The sequence below is a fragment of the Dermacentor silvarum genome, chromosome 6 (assembly GCF_013339745.2).
Source record: "Dermacentor silvarum isolate Dsil-2018 chromosome 6, BIME_Dsil_1.4, whole genome shotgun sequence".
NCBI classification, from domain to species: domain Eukaryota; kingdom Metazoa; phylum Arthropoda; class Arachnida; order Ixodida; family Ixodidae; genus Dermacentor; species Dermacentor silvarum.
The window spans coordinates 34,236,374-34,259,881 of NC_051159.1; the positions used below are offsets into that span (position 1 = coordinate 34,236,374).

The 23,508-nt window shown below is 51.0% G+C and overlaps 1 protein-coding gene across 2 annotated transcripts in view; it reads right to left on the bottom strand.

The window, feature by feature from the left end:
• Nucleotides 1–23,508, bottom strand: part of LOC119455403 (uncharacterized) — a 210,586-nt gene that overhangs the window by 160,294 nt on the left and 26,784 nt on the right. For both annotated transcript variants that reach the window (XM_049668751.1, XM_037716807.2), the window contains exons 2-3: nucleotides 10,610–10,764; nucleotides 8,092–8,158 (exon numbers count right to left, since the gene is read on the bottom strand). In XM_049668751.1, coding sequence (XP_049524708.1) covers nucleotides 8,092–8,158; nucleotides 10,610–10,651 — 109 coding nt within the window. In that variant the 5' untranslated portion in view covers nucleotides 10,652–10,764. The remainder of the gene's footprint in view (nucleotides 1–8,091; nucleotides 8,159–10,609; nucleotides 10,765–23,508) is intronic.

Genomic DNA, 23,508 nt, shown 5'->3' on the forward strand with positions numbered 1-23,508 from the left:
AGCTTCGGCAACTGGTGTTGTCCCATAAGATGGCGTTCAACGATGCATCGTTATGAAAGGAGATTACAAGGCGTACAAGTAAAAAAGTCGCCATTCCAATGCAGAGCTGTTCAGAGAGATCTTCCAAACTGTAAAGCTAGCTTTCCGGCAGCGCAGTTCGCCAACCTAATGGCGACCCGTCAGAAAAACGCCAAGCCGGCTTTCCTGCAATCCTAAAAATATGACGGTGAGTGCATTGTAAATATGGTGATTACTGTGCAGTTCACGGGACACTTATTGTCTATGCGCGTTAAATGCACGAAAGCAGGAAAAACGCACTAGTCACACTAGTCGTACAATAAGCAGCACTTTAATGGATGCGTCAACCGCCATATTTTGGGCAACGTTGCACTGCCTGAAAGCCAGTTTGGGACTTTACTGAAAGATTCACCGCGAAATCCACGAATCCGTGCGAGTCGGGCGGGTTTCACGAATCGGAAGATGTCGACGTGGCTCCATGGGGACGTCTCTGAAGTGGAACTATGTGAAGTATACAGCCACCGTCACACTTAACGCGAACTCGCCTAAGCGCCTTTTTGCTTCTCCTGCGCAAGGTGCTGGGGATTTCTGGTTGGGGCATACGTACCTTGAATGTGCTAGCTTAGCACGTCTTCCTTCCAAAACGTTCGACGTTTGCTCCGTTAGGCGAGTGTATATTAAAGTTGAGTTGCGATAAATGTGTCTTCACTGTTCGGGTTAAGTATGACGGCGGCTGTACCTGCGAGCGTGGCTTGCACTCGAGTCACTGCGTAGCTTGCACTGCATCTTCATATCCGCGGTGGACTGCTTCATTTTCAGTCGGGCACATGTGCAACGTGGCGAAGCTAGCTTTACAGTTAAGAAAAAGAACATCTCGGATTGCTAAGCAGAAGGCGATCACGTAAAGTCCTCAAAAGGAACGCACTCGGTGCCAGCTTTATTTTTAAGCACCCGGCCAGGAGTTTATAGGGCAGCGTAACTCCGTGGAGTTCCACAAAACGCGGCCCACAGTGAGAAAGAGCTAGCGCATGGAACTCTTAATGGATTGCCGGACGGCGCGATCGGGACGTGGACACGATTTGTCATACTCGACGAAGGGACGATATGAAAGGGAATGGGACAACGGAAACGGATGGACGACAGATACCGGGGCAGTCGCGCCGTAGCAGCTCTTAAAAAGGTCGACTAATCATGCTGCCCCCCCTCTTCTCCTTCACTTCACTTGGCTCACTATGCCGTAGACCCACATTTCGCGGATGCAAAGCATAGCCCGGCCAGGATAAGGAGAGCGGCGGCGGCGGCGGTGTACCAGACCATATACCCCCATACGCGTCTCGTCCACCAATCTCGAGCCGCGCTTCGCGCAGGGCGTTTGATACACTTCGCCGTCGTTTCCAAAGTTGCGACCCGCGAAATCAAGCAGTCGGATCACGTCTCGTCCGACACGATTGCCGCGCGCGTTACAAGGACCGGGGCGTTTCGATTGAGAACCGCCACGCCGAAATAATAAAAGAAAACGTCTGCGGCTGCTGGTACGGGGGGGGGGGGGGGGCACGGATTCTTCCGCAAGTGTACGGGGGGCGTAAAAGGCGCCACTGGCGGTGGTGCGACGTAAAGATAAAAAGGGGTGGCAGATCCTCCCGACGCCGTACTATCTTCTCGCTTGCAAACCACCGCGGGATCGACGCGAGAAAACGAAACCGACCGACGACGGCGCAAGGGCGGGAAAACACCCGGCCGCGCGGGGACTGGAATGCGCCTCGCCGGCCGAGCGGGCTTTCGTGAGCGCGGTCGGAGGGGGATGCAAAGGAGAGGAGGGGAACCAGAGGCCCCGGGGAAACGGCGCGTCGGCAACACGAGAGTGGCATGGAGCGCGCGCGACCCACTAGTATCGGCATTCCACAAAGCGGCGACCGGGCCGCAGGGATGCCCGAGAAGCTGACCGCTGCAGCGGTGGGCAGGGCTGGCTGCAGCAGCGGAAGCTTTGCAACGCGACGACGACCAATGAATGCATTGTAAAACACCGCTGTCCAACTCGATGACGACGTGTACAGACAGTAGTGCTAAATTCGCTCGTTTGCATCACGTAACGGGGCGGAGCCAAACTGGTAAAGCAAAATATTTGGAAGCGCGGATGCACAGGAGCGAAGGTGAAATGCGATATTGTGGGCCGAACTTTTGTACGGGATTCTTTACGAAAGTCCAATTCGTGCGCGCCGTCATCTTGGGCTGATTACACGAACGATGTCTCGGTTTCGTACGCAGTGACGTCAAACAACGTGGTCACGAAACCACTAAACGCAGACTGACGTATTAAATGTGCGAAACAATAACACAATATCGGCCCACACAACAGGCCGCGTTTCTACCAGAAAGCTCGCCTTCGTGCAAAGCATTCGCCGCCAGCGTTTCCCGGTAAGCATAACGGTTACATAATCTGCAGTTGCCGGGAAGCGTGAGAAGCAGTCAGGGATCCTTGAATGCTATTGCGTTCCACTCTTAAAGGCGAAGCTTAAGCGTCCTCCAAGTTTTTTCGCGGCAAGCACCGACCTTGATGGCGGTGTTGGTGTCCTTCTACACGTCTGGGTACAGCAACGGGCTAAAGCCCAAAGCTCACCCTGGAACTTCCCACGTGAAGTTCGATTCCGTATAGTGAGATCCCTCTACGCGCTTAGCCATTTCTCCAAATATGCATCGAGCCGTCGTTTAATTTTTTTTATGTCATTTGCAGACTGCGACGGAACGCGAACACCACCTGCCATCCTGTGACTTCGATTAGCAGGGTGCGTGCGTTATTAACGCTCAACGTACGTATACTAATCGGCACTATTGATTCACACAATGTGCGTCTGGCTTCAAACCTAGGGCCCCATTCACATGTTCGCAAATAACTGTTTGCCATACTAAACATGCACGTCCTTTCGCTGCGGTTTCATAGTGGTCGACGCCCTGTTCTATTAGGAGTTCTTGCAGTTTTTTTCTGAAAAGATCATGAACATGTCCACCCGGGTCAGCCTAATGTAAAGAAGACTGTATATACGCAAGACGGTCGTATAGCGTGCAATTAAATGCGCAACGCAATATCAGGGAAAGGACTCGTAACGGACGGAGTCGCACGAAGCTGCCGTTGGTGGAATTCATCGCTACCAGGGAAACATACGATCACACACACACGTACACACACGTACACACGCACACACACACACACACACACACACACACACACACACACCACACACACACACACACACACACACACACACGCACACACACATACACACACCAATAATGAAGCGCGTAAGTACGCAGGCACCACATGGCAATAATGGTGCCCGTTCCCAGTACAGTTCGGACACTATCAATACTGTTATTGCAACCGCCCTCGAGCACATATAAAACGCCGCCAATTTTTCAAGCGCCTGGGCGAACTAGGGAATTGAGCAGGCGATCCTAATCTCAACGAGGCCTTTAGCAGCTTGGACACGGGAGAGAGAAAAAACGTTTCATTTTTACGCCAACGTCCGGCGCTCACCTCTGGTCGGCGTGGGCCGTCAGCGAGCAGAAATTACCGGCAGCACACGGGTCCGTTGGCCACACGCTTCCTGTGACATGCAGCGCACCGAGCTGTCGTGCTATCGCTCCATGCCCACTGGAATCGCTACTCAAGGCAGACCTGCAGTGTGCGCACAGGTGCACAAATTTTGGCTTACTGAGTCGGCACGAGCAGTTTGCGTAAACGGAAATGTGTACGTCTTATGTGAGCGACATGTGCAGTTTCTTACGCACGTCGTCCGCACGCCTGCGGATGGCGCGTGCGGTAGGCCCTGCGGATTTAGTATTGTGAGTCAGCCCGAAGGGGCAGTGGCCAGGGACGTGTGCCGTCCACTGGTTCGGGGTCGACAGATACGAAAACAGCGGCCACTGGAGAGCGACGCCAGCAGCGCCGAGGGAGCAAGTAACGGCAACCAGGAGACGTGCCCCAGACACCATCGAACAAGGCAGCCTGTTACTGCCACGGGAACAAAAGGAAACTAAACAAACGGGGAGAAGAAAAGGAAACAAACAAGAAACGCGGAAAGGAGCCTGGGACGAAGGAGGAGAAGAAAAACCGCCGACGCAGGAGGGGCGCAAAAGAAAATGCGAATGGACGCGGAAGCCCCCCGAATAACTTGAGCGAATGAGAAGAAAGGGAGACGAGCCGAAGCCAGGTGGCGGGCCGCCGCCAAGCCACAGCAGAGCGGAGGCTGCGAGGAGTCAACTTCCCTCCTCCTCTTCGTCTTCGCTCTGACGGCTGTCACACAATGAGAAAAAAGAAGCGCCGCAAAGAGGAGAAGCGCGACGGCCGCAGTTCACGGTCCCCAAGGACGGCTCAGAAGAAAGGGAGGAGAGGGACGCGAGGAATGCGAGAGGCGACACCCGGGCGCTAATTCTAGGTTAGGCCCGGCGCAGAAGCGGCTACCGCGAGAAGCGGCTGGCCGCGGCGGCCAAATGGCCGGGTAGGCCCTGACAGGGTGATGGGCTCTCTCTGTCTCGTCGTGGGATATTGTCGCGTGACGGGACCGATGTTTGCGTTTGGCAACGTTGAAAAGGCCGCGCTACGTGTGTGTGCGCGCGCGGGCGCCTGTAATCAGCAATCATGACTGCTGCTGCTGCTGGCGCGGAGCCGCAACAACTGGACTCTCGGTGCTTCGCCGTGCCCCGAAATCACAGTGCGCGACAACCGGGCACTCCGCAATATCGAAGATCGCTCGGGCCGCATTCCACGCGACTGACGTCTCGCCCCCTCCTCCGACGGCGGCGGCCAGCAGATGGCCCGGCTGTCAGACGCGCTCATCAAGAGAGACCTCTCGTCCGCACAGGGCTGGCTACAGCCGACGACGAGGCGGCGTCCCACCACCGTTTAGGGGGCCTCGCGACGCCGCCAGGCGGCGCGCTGATGCACCGAGGCGACCCATGGCGGCCCACCCTGACTGCTATAGTGGGCTCCGCATTTTGTGCTCAAGAGATCGAGTCGACGAGAAGGCCGTGGCAGAGGACTGCGACGCGGTCTTCGAGCGGGTCTCGCCCGCGGGCTAATCGACGAGAAGGGAGGGAGGGGAGAGCGGCTTCTTCTGCAACAAAATCCGGCCGTTGGTTTGTATAACAATGATTGAGGGACAGGGAAGAGACCGGCGTGACGAAAAAGCGCGAGGGAGACGTGACGCAAGCGCCCGCCCTTGTAGCAAAAATGCCCTACTTCCATCGGCGTTTCCTCCAGACAGCTCGCTCGGGAACGAGACGCCCTCTTTCAAGTATCGATGCGCGTAGCGAAGAGGCGGCCGCGTCGGGTTCTCGAAGGTATATACGCCTGCGGCTGGAATCCACTCATCGTGAGCCCGGCGCACATGCAGCTCAACTATACCGCCGCGCGCCGTACGAATATAAGGAGCGCGATAAACAGTTTGTTTATGTCCCGTCGGCGTGGTTAGGTGCGAGATTTAAGCAATATATGTACGCGCATGGAGCAACATATATAGTGCTATCTACCGGGGCGAGGACGGAGCAATCAGATAGGCAAGACAACACAGGGTGCTTGCCTATATGGTTGTCCCGTTCTTGCGCTCGAAGATAGCAATATATGCCAAACAACAATACATAAAAAAGAACGCTTCCTTGTTACAACAGATTTTCAACTGAGTGAGCATCGGCCAGCAACGACAGAGAAGCTTTCCAGGAATAGCCTCCTCCTCCAAAAAAAGAAAGAAACAGTGTTATGTTTTCCTTCCTTCCTTCCTTCCTTCCTTCCTTCCTTCCTTCCTTCCTTCCTTCCTTCCTTCCTTCCTCTCCCTCCTCCCGCAACGTGTGTTCGTTGCTGTTCCATCGGCTTTAGAAACAAAACAGCTATTCCTTGAATGGACATCATTCGATCAAACTATTAGGTCACAACAAGCCGATAATAAAACAGCTTGTATTCTTGCTTTCCTTTCAGTGCGACCGCAATCTTAGAAAAAAAAAAAAAAAGAATGAAACACTTACTGCTCGGTGCGCCCTTAATGCCGGCCCGTGCGCTTGTTGCGCCCCAGTTTGAGCAGTTCGTGCACGTAACTATTCGTGACTCATTTGTTCAGCCGTTAATTGCGCACAGCAGCATAGGCGCGACCCTAATGCGCGCGTGCGCAGTGCACGCATTTTGTATCACTTACCGCTGACTGCGTCAGTCAGGCTTCCACGAACCGCCTGGGGCAGTTGCGGACGATTCTAATGATTACCATAGAGGAAAGAACGGTGCTGGTCGCATGCAAGGAAATGCCGAGAAGTGGATTCGGATCGCCATCTTTCTCGAACGAGTCGGGACGCACACCTTGAAGACATATCTGGCGACCAGTGTTCCGTCTGTCACAATTTGCCATCTGCTACAACGGTGTCTAAAATATTTTTATCTATTATTATGTAAGAATGGTTGTTAATTAAAAGATAAGCACGATTAGCCGCTAGCGTGTACAGTTACATCAAACGTGAACAGTACCAGCGGATGGCTAAAGACAGACGAGAATTATGGTCCGCGCTGACTGATAGTCGGCTTCAATCGTATTTCTCCATTTACTCATTGTAAGTACTATATGTGAGTAAACACCAAAGTAATATGTATTACGGGAGAACGACGACACATTCATGAAGCTTTCAGTTCAAGAAAGCTTAACTTGAGCAGCCACGTACGACCATGCCTTAGCCTATAGACGCGTTCAAGACTATACGTAAACATCCATACCCCGGCATTGTCGTGACATCGCGGCACCCTACAACGAAATCGCGTATACAGTGGCGTCACAATCCCCTCTACAGCTATAGCTATAGGAAGCTCTAACGCAACAGTAGTCTCAACCTCACGTGAAGCATCAAGCCATGCAAACAGCACACATTTCACTGCGGGCCGCGGCCTTTAGGTTGCTATAAAAAAAAGCGAGCCTCAGCGAGGTGATCGACTAAAATTTAGGCGACACACCAAGAACCCTCGGGGCCTCTTCGTGTGTACTTGAGACATTAACGTGCTTGAGACATTAATGTGCTTGAGAGATTATGAGTTTGAGACATTGTGAGCCTATAGACGCAAGCAGCTAGAACATATCCATCTGCGGCGTGCCTTTGAGAAATATACACGATGGCAAGCGAAGTACGGTTACATATGAAGCGAAAGCGCATAATCCCGAGTTATATATAATGCAGGCCTGTGCGACTATGCACAGCGCGGATGAAGCCAGCAAGCGAGGTCGGGGACCATGGACCAAAGTGATGGCGTTATCAATATGATTACACTGCCCGCCAAAGTCGTATTTGGACAGCTCGGCTTCGTCTAGCGTCCAAACGTCCCATCTTGACGCAGTTATTACTACGCAACAACCTCGAGTCGCAGTTAGCACGGGCACGCTGACTACAGTCGGCGCTGAAAGGCAATTCAACGATCAAAGAAACAAACTATTCGGTGACCGTATACATAGCGCGGTGGGACGACAACCAATTGGCAGCAGAACTATAGAAACACGATGCGACGCTACGCGCGGAGCGAGGGTGCTTCGGCAATAGGAACATTTACGAAGACACTGCAAGAAAGTATACACGGCAGGACTTTCACTTTCCGCTTGAGATGGGGCGCGTAAGCGGAACCAGATGAGCTGCTCCACGAAAGATCATTCTTCCAAGCTGGCTTCACCGCAAAACGAATCTTTGTGCAGGGAAAGCCATCTGCTTGTGCGAGCCGTTTGGATTTGCGGGCGACACTTTGGAGACAGAGTCAGTGGCCGCGACGTTTCTTCGGATGAACACGAACGTTTCGGCTTCGATTTCCCGGCCTCACCAGTCGCATTCCGACAGTGTGGGCGGAGCGCATCGTGCTCAGCGGGCGCTTTGAAGTACACTCCAAACGGAACTCCAAGAATATCCTATACAGTTTTACTTCACACCGGAATGACCGCGCTTTTTTTTTTTTTTTTCGGCCGGCGGAGTTACAGGCATGGGACACACTCACAAGAAAGGCGCGTCAAAGAGCTAGAAAGAGAGAGGGGGAGAGGAGTGTTAAATAAGATCGTGGCTACTCACCGAGGGACGTGGCCGACAGGATGTCCTCAACCGCCTCGAGGTCGTTCTGGGACACTCCCCAGGGAACCTGCCAGGCGGCCAAAAGAAAGCACGTTGTCACAGGTCTGCAGGCACCGCTGCGCGCGTCGCTGTCTACGCAGCGCATGCCGAAACGAAGAGCACGGCGCGCCGGGGCATCCCTCGAGAGCGCTCGCGCGCGCGCTTTCGGGCGCGCTTGAGCTCACTCGACTGCAGCCCTCCCTTCCCCCACCTCCAATCATGCGCACAGGCGAGAGAGAGAGAGAGAGAGAGAAATGCGTGTACTGACTCTCCGCCTCCGATAGACTTCGAGCCCTCCTCCTCCTCGCCCATCGCAGCGGTACACGGACAAAAAATCGGGATGAGCGCCAATTCACCCAACCGCGTTTCTCTCCGGGAGTGGTCGTGGTAGCGGGCTGCGAGCTTATACTTAGCCATTTTACTAAACGTTACTCCCCCCCTCCCCGCATTGCCTCCTGTTTCAAAGCTCCGCCACTCTCAACTTCTTCTTTCTTTCTTTCTTTCTTTCTTTCTTTCTTTCTTTCTTTCTTTCTCTCTTTCTTTTTTAATGTTTACACCTTCGCTATATCTGTTGGGTCACCCGATCAAGCGCAGCAGCTACCGCGCGCTCCGGTCACGGAGCAGGCAGTGTGTATGAGCTCCAGGACGCGAAACCGAACTCAACGACGACTAATTGTCTTTTACCGAGCAAACGGTTGTGATAGTAGCGAGTCAGTAGCGCAGCGGAAAGAGACTTACAAACGTTACGGAAAAGTTACGGGAAGAAAGTTACAAGGTAGGCGAGCTGCGACCTCTGCTGGCGCTGTCCGCGTACGAAGACTCGACACCGTTCATAGGGAGCACCGGCGCAGCACGACTCGACACCGCTGCAGTGATACTGAGCCGTATTATTTGCCGGTTCGTCTAAAGTCTATTGTAAACGTGATTAAACTGTAGAGCTTCCGGGACCCAACAAAATTGTTAGAGGGTCTCAAATGTCCTCGCTGCAGTCGTCGACCATCGAACGCGTGTTAACCGCCATTCGTGTTTAATCTAGTGTCTCACCCATGTCTTCCAGTTCATGCCAGTCGCCTCTCTGTCCGTGCTCTTCCGAGTCTTTCCTATAGTTTCGGATTCCTCAGCTCGCATGCTCTTTCATTTTCTACTAAGAATTATATTAATTTTATTCAATGTTTATTTACATCCACCTTGTGATATTAAAGGGAGGCTATGGAACGAAGCTGCCTAGAGACAAATTGATGTGATTAGTTATCGGATCCAGTTCGAAGCCAGCACTAGATTTCAGATAAGCGCCGTCAAACTTGCGCCAAACTGCACTGTTGGTCCACTTACCATTTTGAAATGAAGCACTTTTCTTCGGCAGTGTTCGCGACTTTTTTTTTTTTTTTTTTTGAACACCAACTCATTTTGTCGCAGAATAATGGAACGCATGCATGTCAAAACCACTCACCCAGCTGTGGTATCGCCAGGAGACTCGGTATTTCAGGTATACAAGGTGCTGATTGATGCCAAGCTGACGCCTAATGTTCTACAGAACTATACCCAACCGCCCGAATACCGGACAACAGATTCGCAAACTGAATGTCGAAAATATCTGCTTCGCAAAAGGGTGCATCCGTCTATCTGCCGTCCCCTCCCTAGCTCTTACATTTTTTGATACATATGCCTTGCGGCAAATCCCCAGAAATGTGTTAATTAGCGAGTTACACGTTTTGCGTCCTCGTGCGAGTAACCTCCGCCTCTTTCAATAATCCAACTCAAGCGGTAGAATTTTGTCTACCTATGTCTGCCATACCGATAATTAAAAAGAACTTTGCTAAAATTTAGACTTTTTTTTTTTCTGCCCCCAGTAACACGCCGCAATTTTCGAGTAACAGCATTTCGTCGGTAGCTTCACCATCGTAGCACGACGTCATCCATTTCAGACGAGTACACGCATCGTGCACGTGTGCATCTGGGAACATGCACGACGATTTCTGCAAGTCGTCCCCGATTCTTGAGACAAGATTTCGAACAATCTGCACCAAATTTAGTAGGCTGTTTGCGTTTAACGGCTGCTTTCGTCAAAAACGGAAAAAAGAAGGAGAAGAAAGAAAAAGCCGGCAGATCATACACCCTGTGGGAATCGATGTTAAGCGAAGCAGTGTGCGGGGAGTATACCGAGTTAACGAAACGACCATGAAATCACCAAGACGTAGGCGGCTGTTTCATGACCTACATGACACGCATGTCATGACAATTTATGTTCGTCATACACTCCTTTCATACTATGCCAATTTTGGTACCTGCTAAGTTATCGAAACGACCACGAGAGCACCAAGACGTAGGCGGCTAGACAGATAGATACTCTCAAAGTGGCAAATGTTCGCCAAGAAATGCTTGGCATTAAAAAAGAAAAAAAGAAGGAGAGCTGTCCAGCCGCGAAGCCACCTTGACCAGGCTGAAGAGAAGAGAACGCGAGAGAGAGAGCATCCCTCACCGGCACGCCCTGTATCGTGGTGGGCGGGGGTCGGGCCCGCATGGCGCTGATCGGGCAGCGACGCGTAGGAGCCCTCGCTCAGCTCCGGCCCGCAGCAGCTGCACGGCGCATGGCGGACCAGCAGCACCGCGACGGGCACCGCCAAGGCACGCCACCTGCGTCGGGGAACACCAGCGTTAACAACACGCATAACAGAGACAAAAAGAACACACGGGTTATAGGCAGTCGGTGAGTGGTTTCGGGATGCACAGTCGAGCTGAGCACTAAGACAAACGAAGCGGGGACAAGAATAGCTGTGTGCTCTTCTTTCCCCTACAATGCTTTTAGCGCTGACCCCCCCCCCCCCCCCCCCCACACACACACACACACACTCTGTGCATTCAAAATAGAAATGATGTAACGGGGCCTCGCGTTCCATAACATGGCTGTGGGAGACACCATGTATAGAGCGCGGGTGTCTGCATGCTCGATCATTTTGACCCCGTTTATCGTGGCCCTACAGCTTGCGTGATAAGTATGCGCGCCTTTCTTCGTTTTTTCTTGCATTCCCTCATAGGAGTATGCGATCGTCAAAGACGATAATCAAGCCAGCGACCTTTTGTCCAGCAACAGTACGCACGCCATAGGCCACCACGCCCTGTATAGGAGGCCAGGCTCCGCACTGCGCGTGATTAGGGAAATGACTGATTGATTGATTGATTTGGCTTGATGTCCGAAGTAACACGCAAGCTATGAGTGGCGTGGTGGTTGAGGGGCTCTATAGATAAGTTTTCGGAACTAGCGGCATACGCGAGCGTCTTTCCACTCCGCCCCCACGCCGTACACAGAGCAACATCACAGGCTTGAAAGTTGACAAACTGATCAGATGTTTACACAAACACAACATATAACGTTATCACACACAGTTAAACGGTTCCCACGGAACCAACATATATATCCTCTATCGCGAATCTTATGCTCTGGTCTATAGTCTGAATTATTTCCAATATTAATATTTTTACACATTGTACATAGTGCTGCTTTGTATGACGTGTACATTTTTTGTTTGAGTTTCATATTAGAATTAAATCACCCGTATTACTTTCAATGTCGCGTACTCTTGAACAAAAGGATACCCTGAATATTCTTATTTCCTTTGTTACTGTTTTATTTTTCTCGATGCGCGTATATCTTTGAATGAGATGTTTGACCATGCGTCCGTCGTACTATTTTTGCTTACGTTACATGTTTCCATCACGCCTTTTCAACTCTCTGTACACCTCCTCCTAATTTTCACTCACCTGCCTTATAATGCAATCAACTGACACATTTACCGATAGGAGGTCATCCTGACAGTTTTACTTCGTAACCATCTCTTATAGCACTTGGACGGCAACTTAATTCTGTATCTGGGTGCTGTGTCCATAAATTTCAACCTTCACACGAGATATGAAAAAAAAAAAAGAAGTTACCAATGCAAGGCAGCCAACCAGGGCCCGTTATAGCACTGTAACGTTACATTTAATTTCCTACTCTTCCTTTCTTATCGTCCATTCGTAACACCGAGTGGCCGATCTCGGCGATAACAGTGACTCCGCGACAGCCTTCGAGCAACGTCATAGCCAATGACGAACGACAAAGAGAAGGAAAAAAATATAAAGAAAACCGAAATAGATTGATCGAAAATACGGCCGCGGCAAGTCGCACGGACACCTTTACATACGTGTCCTTTCGTTCGCTTATCAGACGTAGTACAAGTTGGGAGAACACCGCGGAGGCTGCCCGAGATAGAGTGTGCTCCCCCCCCCCCCCCCCCTCTGTCTCTCTATCTCTCGCGATGTCAAGGTCAAGCCATCAAATAATTATTACAGCCAGCGCGTGACAGTAGACGAAAACACGCAAGTACTCAACTCAACTCGTCCTAAGCGACATCTCAGAAATCTCGCAAGATGGATTCGAAACTAACAAACAAACACGGCAAAGAAAATACGTCAATAGATTGCGACAGTTTCCGCCTTGAAAACTCATCGGTAAACATCCCTCCCTCCTACCCCAGTGAGTACAGACAAGAGAGAAAGCCAGCGGGAGAGGCGCGCGCGAGAGAGAAAGAGAGAGAGAGACAAGGTGACAACGGAAATGAGAAGGGCGCGCTTATTAAAGCGCCGCCGCATCCACTACGCTTGCTCGCTCGCCGGGTGTAGTGTAACCTGCGAGTTCGCCTTTCCCTTTCGACACAGCGCTCGTACAGACTCTCGTGCGCGGCGAAGGAGTCGCGCAGGTCCTACAGGAGAAGGATAATGTTGCAAGGCACGGACGAAGGAAAGGGTTGTGAGGTAACCGGGGGGACCCGAAACTGGTTATGCATTGACTATCTAGCGAGAGAGGGGAGGCGGAGAGCCGGGGAAGGTGGCGCGTCTAGTCTGCCATAATATAATACCAGGGCGGGCGCGCTACGCATCAAGTGCTCGATCAGAACGACGAGGAGAAAGAAGGTAGGGGGAGGGGAGGCACACGGCAACAACACCACCAAAAAACGAGAGTCATAAAAATTGTTAGTGTGCGTGTGTGTGTGTGTGTGTGTGTGTGTGTGTGTGTGTGTGTGTGTGTGTGTGTGTGTGTGTGCTTTTTTTTTTTTTAATTGGGCGAGCCGATGTCGCCGCCTTTTGGGTCGCAATGAGCGAGTTACACCCGCTAGCCCCCCCCCCCCCCCCACCCCCTATTTAACCAAGCGAGGCGGCGTAAAAAATAAAAAAAAAACATTCCCAACAAGGTCAGAAGCAGAAAATGAACGAGCGTGCCTGATATCTTTCTCTTATTATCTTTCTGTAGCCTTCATTTTCAAATCTTCCTCCTATATTTGGCAGCTTCTCCTTCCTCTCTCCTCCCCCCGCCCCTCCTTCAAGCTTTCGTTCCTGTATTCGTTTCGTAGTATAAAGTCGCGCAAGCACGAAAAAAAGAAAGAAAAGAGAATAAAGAAAAAAAAAAACAGAATGGAGGGGCAGAGAAAGAATGTCGGCGGCGCAAGCTTCGACAGCGGGTCCGGAAATGGGACAGTTTGGGCGGCGCGCGAGCGGGCCACGCCACAGAAGCCGATCGGGCGCTTATCTCCCCCTCCTCTTTGGGAGCGGGGACGCTTTAATTTGGCCCGCTCGATCACTGTTCTGTCGAAACCGCCGCGCACTCCGAGGCATGCGCAGCCGAATGCGGCGGCTGTCCGCGCGGTGTCACGACAAGGCCGCAGCGCGCGAAAAAAAAAAAAAAAAAAAAAAGAAAAAGCACGTTTCGCGCAAGGGCTGCAGCGTGCATTTATTTATTTTTCCGGTTTCTGGTTTGTTTATTTCTTCGGTTTCCCAGCGACACTGTTTACAGACCACCATGGTGCACGGGACAAACCTTGCGGGACGGGACAAGCCGCGCTGCAGGGACAAACCTTGCTTGGTTTGTAAGCAAGATTTGTCGGAACAAGCTGTCCAAGAATAACAGTGTTCTCTGACTCTGTTATTCGAATGAAAGTTTTTTTTTTCTTATTCGTCTATGCAATGTAAAACCGTGTTCTTCATGCATATTGACTGTGGTCAGTGTTCTAAGTATTTGCCATCTATGAACGGCGTTCGTTCTCCGAGACAGCCGTACTGCCATTGTAAGAGGGAGTCGGGACCTCTGTCAAGTCGCTGCTGCGACTTTTAGTACCGTCCCCTCCTCTCTGACGAAGTAAAATAAAATGGAATGAATGAATCAAGGTTAGACACCAACCAGTGCACGCATGCGCCGAGAAATCCTCGCTCAAAGCATTTGTTTCTTTCTCTCTTTTTTTTTTCAGGAATGATATACAGGGTCGGCCACATTAAGGGACCACAGTTTCGTTAGTATTCAAGAACTCGTATAGCGGCATGATGTAGGACGTGCCTCGGCGCAATTGGTGGTTTGTGTGCAACGGGTGGGCTGATCGAGCCTGGCGCGATTGGCCGGCGATTGTTATACGCCTGAGCATAATGAAGGCGTTACTCTTGGCGTTCGCCAACTCGGTGCCTCGAAAGAAGGCGACCAACGGACGAATTATTTCCCTATGTTTAGGGAAACACTACGGCCTCGCGCAAGAACGTATTGCATACAAGAAAAAAAAAAAAATGCTGGCTACAATCTTATAGCCAGTTGCTCCGTACCCGCGTACACAATTGTACTGCGCGCAAACTCGATGTATCGCTTAGTATATAGTACGTAGTGGATACACGTTGTACAACGTAAGCGGAAGCGCGCGCTGAAAGGGCGGAGCGCTATACCTAGCTTCTCAGCACGCGGTTCTGATATACGAGGGCGAATCAGAAAGTCTTTGCCCCTATTTTTCATTAGCCAAAATAAGGTACATACAGGTAATTACCAATGTGCGTGCTATTCAACTTGCCTTACACCATTTTTCCACATAGTCCCCACACCGGTTCAAACATTTGTACCATCGCAGCAGTAAACTCGAGATGCCCCTACGGTAGAATTCGTCCGACTGACTGTGGAACGATCTTAGATTCACGGCCTTTTGCGAACTCACAGCACCACCACATCACAATTCTCAAAGCGAGACAACTTTCCTCATACGTGGGCTGCATTTGCCTGTGGATTTCGATGGGCGTTCGTCCCTTGCTCCATGGAAAACGAATCACACTTCGTTGCTCGTACGCCGTGGACGTGCGAAGCACAACCGCCATCTTCAACAACTGACAGCAGCGCCGTGCCGCGGAGCTACCGGCAGATAAGGCCGGGCCGGTTCAAGAAAGGTCCACCGATGGGAATGGGTATGTTGACTTCGCATTTACAGCCGTAATTTCGCTTAAAAAAATAGGGGCAAAGACCTTCTGATTCGCCCTCGTAGATATTTTATGCACGAGATTACAATGACATTACGAAATATGCCCTATATTTACTTTTCTCTCTCATTATCTCTTCCTGTTTATATTTCGAAACGGTGCAAACACACCTTTGGAAGCGAAAGCTGCACAGCGCCCTTGCAGGGCCAGAACGAGATTGATAACGTGCCACTCCAGGATGTGGTCACCCACGTCCTGCACCTAAGACCTTAGTACGAAGTCGAGCCTCAGACGTCGAATCACGGTGGACACGCGACGGCGGAGCGAGTGAGCGAAAAACTCGAGCCGTGTACAGGTGGTAGTACAGGAGATGGGTCAAAATGTCACACGCAGGCTCCCCTGAAACAGGCCCATATATATATATATATATATATATATATATATATATATATATATATATATATTATGAGAGAAAAGCTGAGAGGTCAGCCTGAATCAATGTTCTGACCTGCTACTGGGAAGTATTCATGTAAACATGCTGGGGAAGAAACTACCAACCAACCAACGAAGCAACCAATCAACCAACTAACCAAACAAACAGACAAAGAAACAAACAAACAATGCTGGGACCTAAGATTCGCGCATTCGATACGGCACACCGTACACGCGAGCACGCGATTTCTCGAGGGTGGGCAGAAGATTTGGGCGGTAAGTTGAGAGAGAGAGAATTGTGGAGCAAGATAAAATACAGCCTCCGTTATGTATTTCCCTTTCCTTCCGTGTCATCATCATCACTGCGCGTCCAACGAACAACCCCGCGCAAGAACGCGACGACGCTTCGCGGCGCAGATGCGTCCGATCGGCTGGCGCTGGGATGGGCCCTCATCACGCACCGGGGGCCGGGCCGGGCCCACGTAACGCAGCCACGCAAACACCACCGACGCGAGCGGTGATACCTGGGCCGTGGCGATCGGTGGAGGATAAAGAAAGGGCGGGCGTGCACCGATGGCGCGCCAGGAACGACAGAGAAGCAGAGATAAAAGAAAGCACGATAGAGTGACCGAGAGGGAAGATAAAAGCGCCACCGCGGTGCGTACTGGATGGCGCGGCGACGTTCTGCTGGTGCTGCCGCAGCTGTACTACGCGGTCCACACGCGAGCACGTGGTGTGAAGTAATAAACAGCGAGCAAGTCAGAGGAGACCCGAGAGGGCGCCCAGATACAAAACGCTGTTGAGCATCATAAAAAAAAAAAGGGAATCGGGAGGAAAAAGACGGAAGAAAGTAAAAACACAGGACGGCCGATCAGTAAGTAAGAAGAGCAAGGAAGAAGCGATGGAACGAGGGGAAGCCAACGAAAGGGACGAGAAGAGGGAGTTCACTGCAAGCGGTGTCTGCCATGAAGAACGAAGCTCGAGAGAGAGAGAGGGATCTGAGAAGCAAAATAAGAGGGACGAGAAATACGCGCAACTAAGATCGACCAGGCGCACACGCGGGCAAACGCATACGCCGAACGACGCCGCAAGAGCTGGGAGGACGACGGCAGAGAAGAAGAGTCAAGAGGGGGATCGCGAGAGAGGGGAAAGGGCGGCGAGTGAAAAAAAAAAAGAAATATACAGGGAGGGCGCAACGTGGGGCCTCTAGAGAGTGAAATAGGTGAACGGACAAACGTAAAAAGAATCGGGAAAAAAAAAGAAAGAAAGAAAGAAAGAAAGAAAGAAAGGAAGAAAGAAAGGGAGAGCTTTAATGCTCCTTCCTCTGCCTCCTCTCACCGAAAACAGAGTGCGGAGAAGGTGGGGGGGGGGGGGGGGGCAAGGGGACAGCCGAAGGAATTTGCAAGCATCTGCCAGTCGCAGAAATATGAAAGAGACGAGCAAGGCAACAGCCAGTGGGACGAAGACGGGGTGGAGAGGCAGCACCGAAAGGCGCTGTGTGTGTGCGTGCGTGCGTGCGCGGGGAAGAGAGGCCAGAGAGGGAGGAGGTGATGGGGCATCACCGAATTCCAGCCCTCTTCCTCTCTCACCGAGCAAGGCTGGGGGGGGGGGGGGGGATGAAGAGCCCCCCGTTGCGGAACGCCAGTGGTGGAGGATGTGCCGTTCCTCCACCGCCGAAGGAGATGCCCCTTCTCGACCGGCTGCAGCTCGGAGGGTCTTTCTTGGCCCCCGAGTCTTCTCCGCCCCGCACCTGGGGGCCGCGTCGCGCATGCTTCCCCCTCCGTGCGTTCCAGCCCGAGCGAGTCCAGGAAGGGCGCTGCTTCGAGACCGACATGTCCCTCTCTTGGGGCAGCCGGCCGGGCAGACGCGATGGAAGTCGGTGGAAGAGGGGTGGGGGAGGAAGGGGCAGCGTTAATCGCTGCGAAGGAGAAGAAGCAAAAATAGGAGGTGCGTGAAAGCCACGCGCGAGTATTGACGGGCTGGCACTCTCTCTCTCCCTCAGTATTCCGCACCTCGCATTCCTCGCTTTATTTAGCACGTGACACTAGCTAGCTACGCACATGGTGGCCAACTTTTCTTACGCGACCTTACACCGCGCAAGCACTGGTTTCATCCCCGGCCAGGTTGTTCGCAAGGTGTTCGCCGACGAACCAGAAAAAGCGCGGCGGGGGAGGAAGAGCGCGGAGAAGAACGGGGGCGCCCACAATCCCGTTCCTTTCCGTGTCGACGGGCACGTTCTTCGTCGCGTATTTCGACGGTGCGTGACTTGTTATGCAGCCAATTATAACAACGCTAGCAAACTGTGCACTCGGCTAGCTCCGTTGTGCTGACTAGGCGGTTTTGTTTAAAGCGATGCATTCTCTGGCCCTTCCTCAATCTCCACTTTGCGTGGACGGCTGTCTGGTCGAGGAAATTCGGCCAACGTAATCAAAGGTTGTGACTTGGTCGGTCGACCCTGATATACCAGGGCCGGTATTTTGTAGCGATGCCTTTAATGTCATAATGCCTTCTCGTGCTTATCGCGCTTTGTCAGTGGTCAGAGCGACGGTCCGCTCGCGTTATCAACGTTGATATCGTGAGCGGACCGTCGCTCTGACCACTGACAAAGCGCGATAAGCGCGATAAGCGCGAAAAGTCATTATTACTTTAAAGGCATCGCTACAAAATAGAGGCCCAGTGCTCGATACGTATCCTCGCAACGGTTTTATAACGTGGTTTGCAAACGCGGGCCAATCCCGAACGTGGTGTGACGTCACGGCACCCGCACGCCATCATACCATTTAAACAACACAGCAAACAACACAGCTAACCTATAAGTGTCCACAGCTGCATATCAGCAGTTCTACCGGGAGGTTGTCGCCTGACTTTGACAATCACTCCCCGATGACGTCGACCAGCCCAACCTTTTCTTTTCTTTTTTTTTTTTTTCTGCTGTGTAACAAGCGAGGATGGATGCATGTACGTCGTACAGTGATCAAGTGCTTCTCGGAGACACGTTAGTTGGAAGCAGCGCTCATGGTTGTCGCCATGTCTTCGGTGTTATGTGTGTCTTGAATTGCGGTTTTCCTCGCCTGGCTCCAGCAGTGCTCCGTGTTGTGATGTGGTTTTGTCAACGCGCCTGCCTGGGCTATTCTGCACGACGGATATCGAGCATTTCGAGGCCTGCATAGCGACCTTGGTGCTGGATAACAGATCGTCAGCTGCCGAGATAGTTGACTCTGCCTTGCCCAAATATTTTAGAAGAGTTGTGCTTGTTACTGGTGCATGTTGTACTCGTATGTGCATGCAGCGTGTGCATGGGTAAGTCATTTCACGCGTCACCAATGTCATCTGAAGTGCATAGCCAGGCAAATATTGCCAGCATTCGTTAAAGAATGTATCTCTCTCTCTCTTAACTCAGGATCGATATTAGATAGATTAATATTTCGAGCATCCGCTTTGAAACGAGGTGGTGGCTGATGTCACTGTGCCCCTATTTCAACCTTTCTTCTGCGCTTATAATTGGCCCTTAGGACCCACGGATCGCGTTAGCTAACCATTGAACTTGATAGAAATTTATTGCCCTAAAGACTAACGTACAGCGCGATCATTTTTAACTTTTACGGAATGTTTAAAAAATCACCTGTGGCAGATAGCATAATTATTGTCGTTGAATCGGATTATTCGAAGAGGCGGACATTATTAGCCCGTAAAATCGAAACACATATTCAACTTATTAACAAAAGTTGAGTAATTAACTTCTTAATTACTTTACGGCACATATTTAAATTTACGAATTGTAGCCGGCGAGTTCGCAAGACGCATTTGCTTGAAATCAATTTCCACGATGACACCAGTTTCGACATAATTATTTCCTGATGTGTGGGACGTAATAGATGGGCGTTCCAGTTACTTTTGCGCTTCAATGCATAAAAGACCGCTTGGTTAAAAAAGTAAGTGGACCAGAAGTGAATTTTTTACGGCGAGTTTGATGGCGCATATCTTCAAACTGGGGTCATTCTGGACATTCATTCCAACTGGATACGTCTAACAAGCTCACCGGCTACATTTCGTAAATTGCAATATGTGCCCTAAATTGATTAATTAAGAAGCTAATTAGTGAACTTTTGTTAATTTGTTGAATATATGTGTTCTGATTTCTCGTGCAAGTAATGTCCGCCTCTCCGATCAATGCAGCTCACGGACTAGAATTATGGTATCTGCAACGGGCAATATTTATAAACATTCCCAAAACTTAAAAATGATCACCGCGCGTTTTCACTCTGTTGGTTCCCTGCCTTCACGTCACCGTCTCTTACTGCTATTTCACTGCAGATACATAATCATTTCCTCTATTATCCTTGAGGCCCAAGAACTCAGGCCAGAAACTTGACGGCAGCGCAGTGCCTCGACTAAAGCGGTCACTGCACTTCAAAGACAGCAGAAATTGCAAGATCGATTTTTTTTTTCTTTGTAAAGAGGTGATCTAGGTGCAGTGTCGGTAATCTTATATGAAAAAAAAAAAAAAAGCCCCCAGGTAGCCACGCAAAGCACTTTATTTTGAGCAAAAAGCCTTTATGTGATGATGATGACTGGCTTGAAATATCGTCCTTTTCATGTTTTAATTGACCCTCGAGGCCTGCGTCCTTATTATATCTTAACTGCAACTTTAATTTACGCCGATGGTGGCGAGTCGACGGTCGGAATGTGAAAAAAAAAATCATCTTCTATAAAGGTGTCACATCTGATGTGCTTTGTCTATCAAAGCAGCTTTCATGCACCAAGACGGCTCACTGCAATAAGTTCTCCGGTATGTCTTTACAAGTAGCCACAAATTCGGCGCCCATATTTCCCTAGGATAACAAGAGGGCGAACCACTGAACCTAGTCAAGTTATGTTGATGAATTTTACCAGGGTAATTTACCGGCTATTACTGTCACTAAAAAATCGCTAGAACTCGAGAAAAAAAAAGTTGTTAAGATGACTAAAAACTAGCTAAATTTAGCTGCTTTCTCGCTAATCTACCAACACTATCTCGAAGTGCACTCGAATGCATCATAGAGTGAATTAAGGCTCGCGTTTATCGAGCAACTGCTCATCGTATATACTATATCAATCACCGACGAGCCTTTCTCAAGTATTGTTCAGCAGAGTGTTCTGAGTGTACGCTGTTTTCGTTGCAAAAATCAAGTACCCTTGCCGAAACGCTGGTTCCAACTTCCAGGACGGCTGCGGCTTGCCTAATTCGCCCACTCTAAATTTACCGGCGCCCAGCTATACACGGTGGCGATCACGAACGTTTTGAAGTCGGCCTATTTAAGTGGCATTTTTTTCCAAACGCGCAAACATCACGAAGGAGTGACATGACAGGTAAAATCGAAGCAAGGACAGGGAGGTTAACCATGGATATCTCCGGTTGGCTACGCTGTACCAGCGAAAAGAGGTACGAAAGATGGCAGAAAAAGAAGGGAACAATAAGGCCGCTTTAGAAACACGGAGGGTGACACGGCCTAATTCTTTAGCCTCCTCAGTTCCAAGAAACAGCTCAACGATATAATCCGTTTCTAAGCCGGTTCTTATTTATACCGACTCGTATATGTCACGGACGCGAACAACCTATTTTTGTTAAATACCACGATTAGATGCTCAAGGCAGCACCTTCACTTATGTAGATAAAGTTACCGCTCTCCTCACGCCTCTTTCTTTCACTCATCCAGATGTATTTAAGAAGATCGCATGAAATATTACAAAGTTTACGAATACAATAGGGAAGGTCTCATGGTTCAAGAAACGTAGGCGGAACCGTGTACGCGAGGTTGTCGTAACAAACGCGCTTTTCATTGAACGAACAAATCGATGATGGTGCAACATCACGTGGTATAGGTCGGCACGCCGACGCCGCATTCGAACTTTCTCGTCAACTCGCCGTTTTCGAAACGCACTTCGCGGGCGCTTTTCGTTCACTTGCGACAAAGCAATGACCCGAAGAAGGTTAAAGGCGGCGCGCGTTGTCACGTGCGAGTGGTTGCGCAGCTGCAGCGTATATATAAATGAAGCGATGTTCTCGAACGAAGGAGCGCCGAAACAAGAAAAAGGACACGATCGGGCAGCGTTCATTCGCTAAATCAAGAGATCGCGCGGGCTCCGAGGTTACGCCGCGAGTCACGTGTTACACGAGGGGTCCCTCGACGACGAGTGAGCGAGTGAGTCCGTTTATAAGCCCGCAACAGAATTCGCGCGCGCCCGCGCCCCCGAGGCAGGCGGGCCAGAAACAACGCGCGGAATTCGCCATTACATATATCTGTTCGGTGGGCTACGCACGTGCCTCCAAAGTGTGTCTCTCCGCCTCGCGAGAAATAATACGCACGCCCGCGGAGCAACGCAACGCATACACAAACAGACCACGGGCGAAAAAAAGAAAAGCAAGGCTATAGTAGAGGAGTCGGAGTTCGCCTTCCCACCTTCGGGAAAAGAAACGCTTCTTCTCGGGCTCGTCGCCTCTCGAGCGATCTTTTTATTTTATTTTTAACTGCTCTCAAACTAAACAGCGGCAATCGGAAGGAGCAGCAAGCAAGCAGCGCGACTGCGAAGAAAGAGCGCGCGGGACAATTTTTCGTCTCCCCCTCCCCCTCGGGGTCACCGCGCAGCAGCGCCAAGCTAGGCCAACAACACCGGCACACAGCTAGCCGCAGCCCTGCGCGTTCCTGCAATCCGAGGCCTCCAAAAAGCGGCGCGGCGCAAAATCGATGGCAGCAAGCAGCCGCTCGAGTAATCGGTGCTGCTGCCGCGGCCGCCGTGCGCAATTAGCCTCCGCAAGCCGCGCCGTCCGAAGGAGAGCAGCGAAGAAGACTCCGGTCCGACGCCAGATTCATTTCCACTGCCATCGAGACACACGGCCGGAGCAGAGCCCCCCCCCCCCCTCCCCTCCACCACCTGTTAAAAATGACATCCACGCCCCGAGCCTAACGAAACGGGCGACCATGTCAATTAAATGTGAGACGAGTCCTGTCCCCCACCTCCATCCGCGCTCTCTCTCACCGGACCGGGGAGGTAGCCGTGAGAAGAAATAATAAACGAGAAAAACGACGACAAGTCGGGAAAGGAGGGCCCTGCAGTTATTCGCGGCTATGCCGCGCAGGTGACCAACGTCCGAGCAACCTCCCCCCTCTCTCTCCCGTCCGATGCAACGCGGTTGGATGGGGCGAGCCACTTTCGCCTTGGGACATCGATGCCAGCATTGCCGTTCACATGCAGCAACTATCGCGGCCGAAGTATGGTCTCACACGTGGTCTCACAATCGCGCCACTTCTCACGCGTGCCGCGTTAAAATATTGTTGTACGAAATTTATTTCAGCGAATGCCGACACGTCGTGGCGTAGCTAAATGACAGTATGCTGTGTGTTACCATGGTGTTGCCGCACGTTTTACGAGATATTAACGTTACGATAACTATTTTGTTACAGAGTTACAGAATGGATACCAAGAGAAGGGAAGCGCAGTCGAGGACGGCAGAAAACTAGCTGGGGCGATGAAGTTAGGAAATTTGCAGGCGCAAGTTGGAATCAGCTAGTGTAAGATAGGGGTAATAGGAGATCGCAGGGAGAGGCCTTCGTATTGCAGTGGACATAAATATAGGCTGATGATGATGATGACGATGATGAACTATTTTGTTTGTTGCTAACTGCTATACTGTGTATTGCTCTTGCGTCG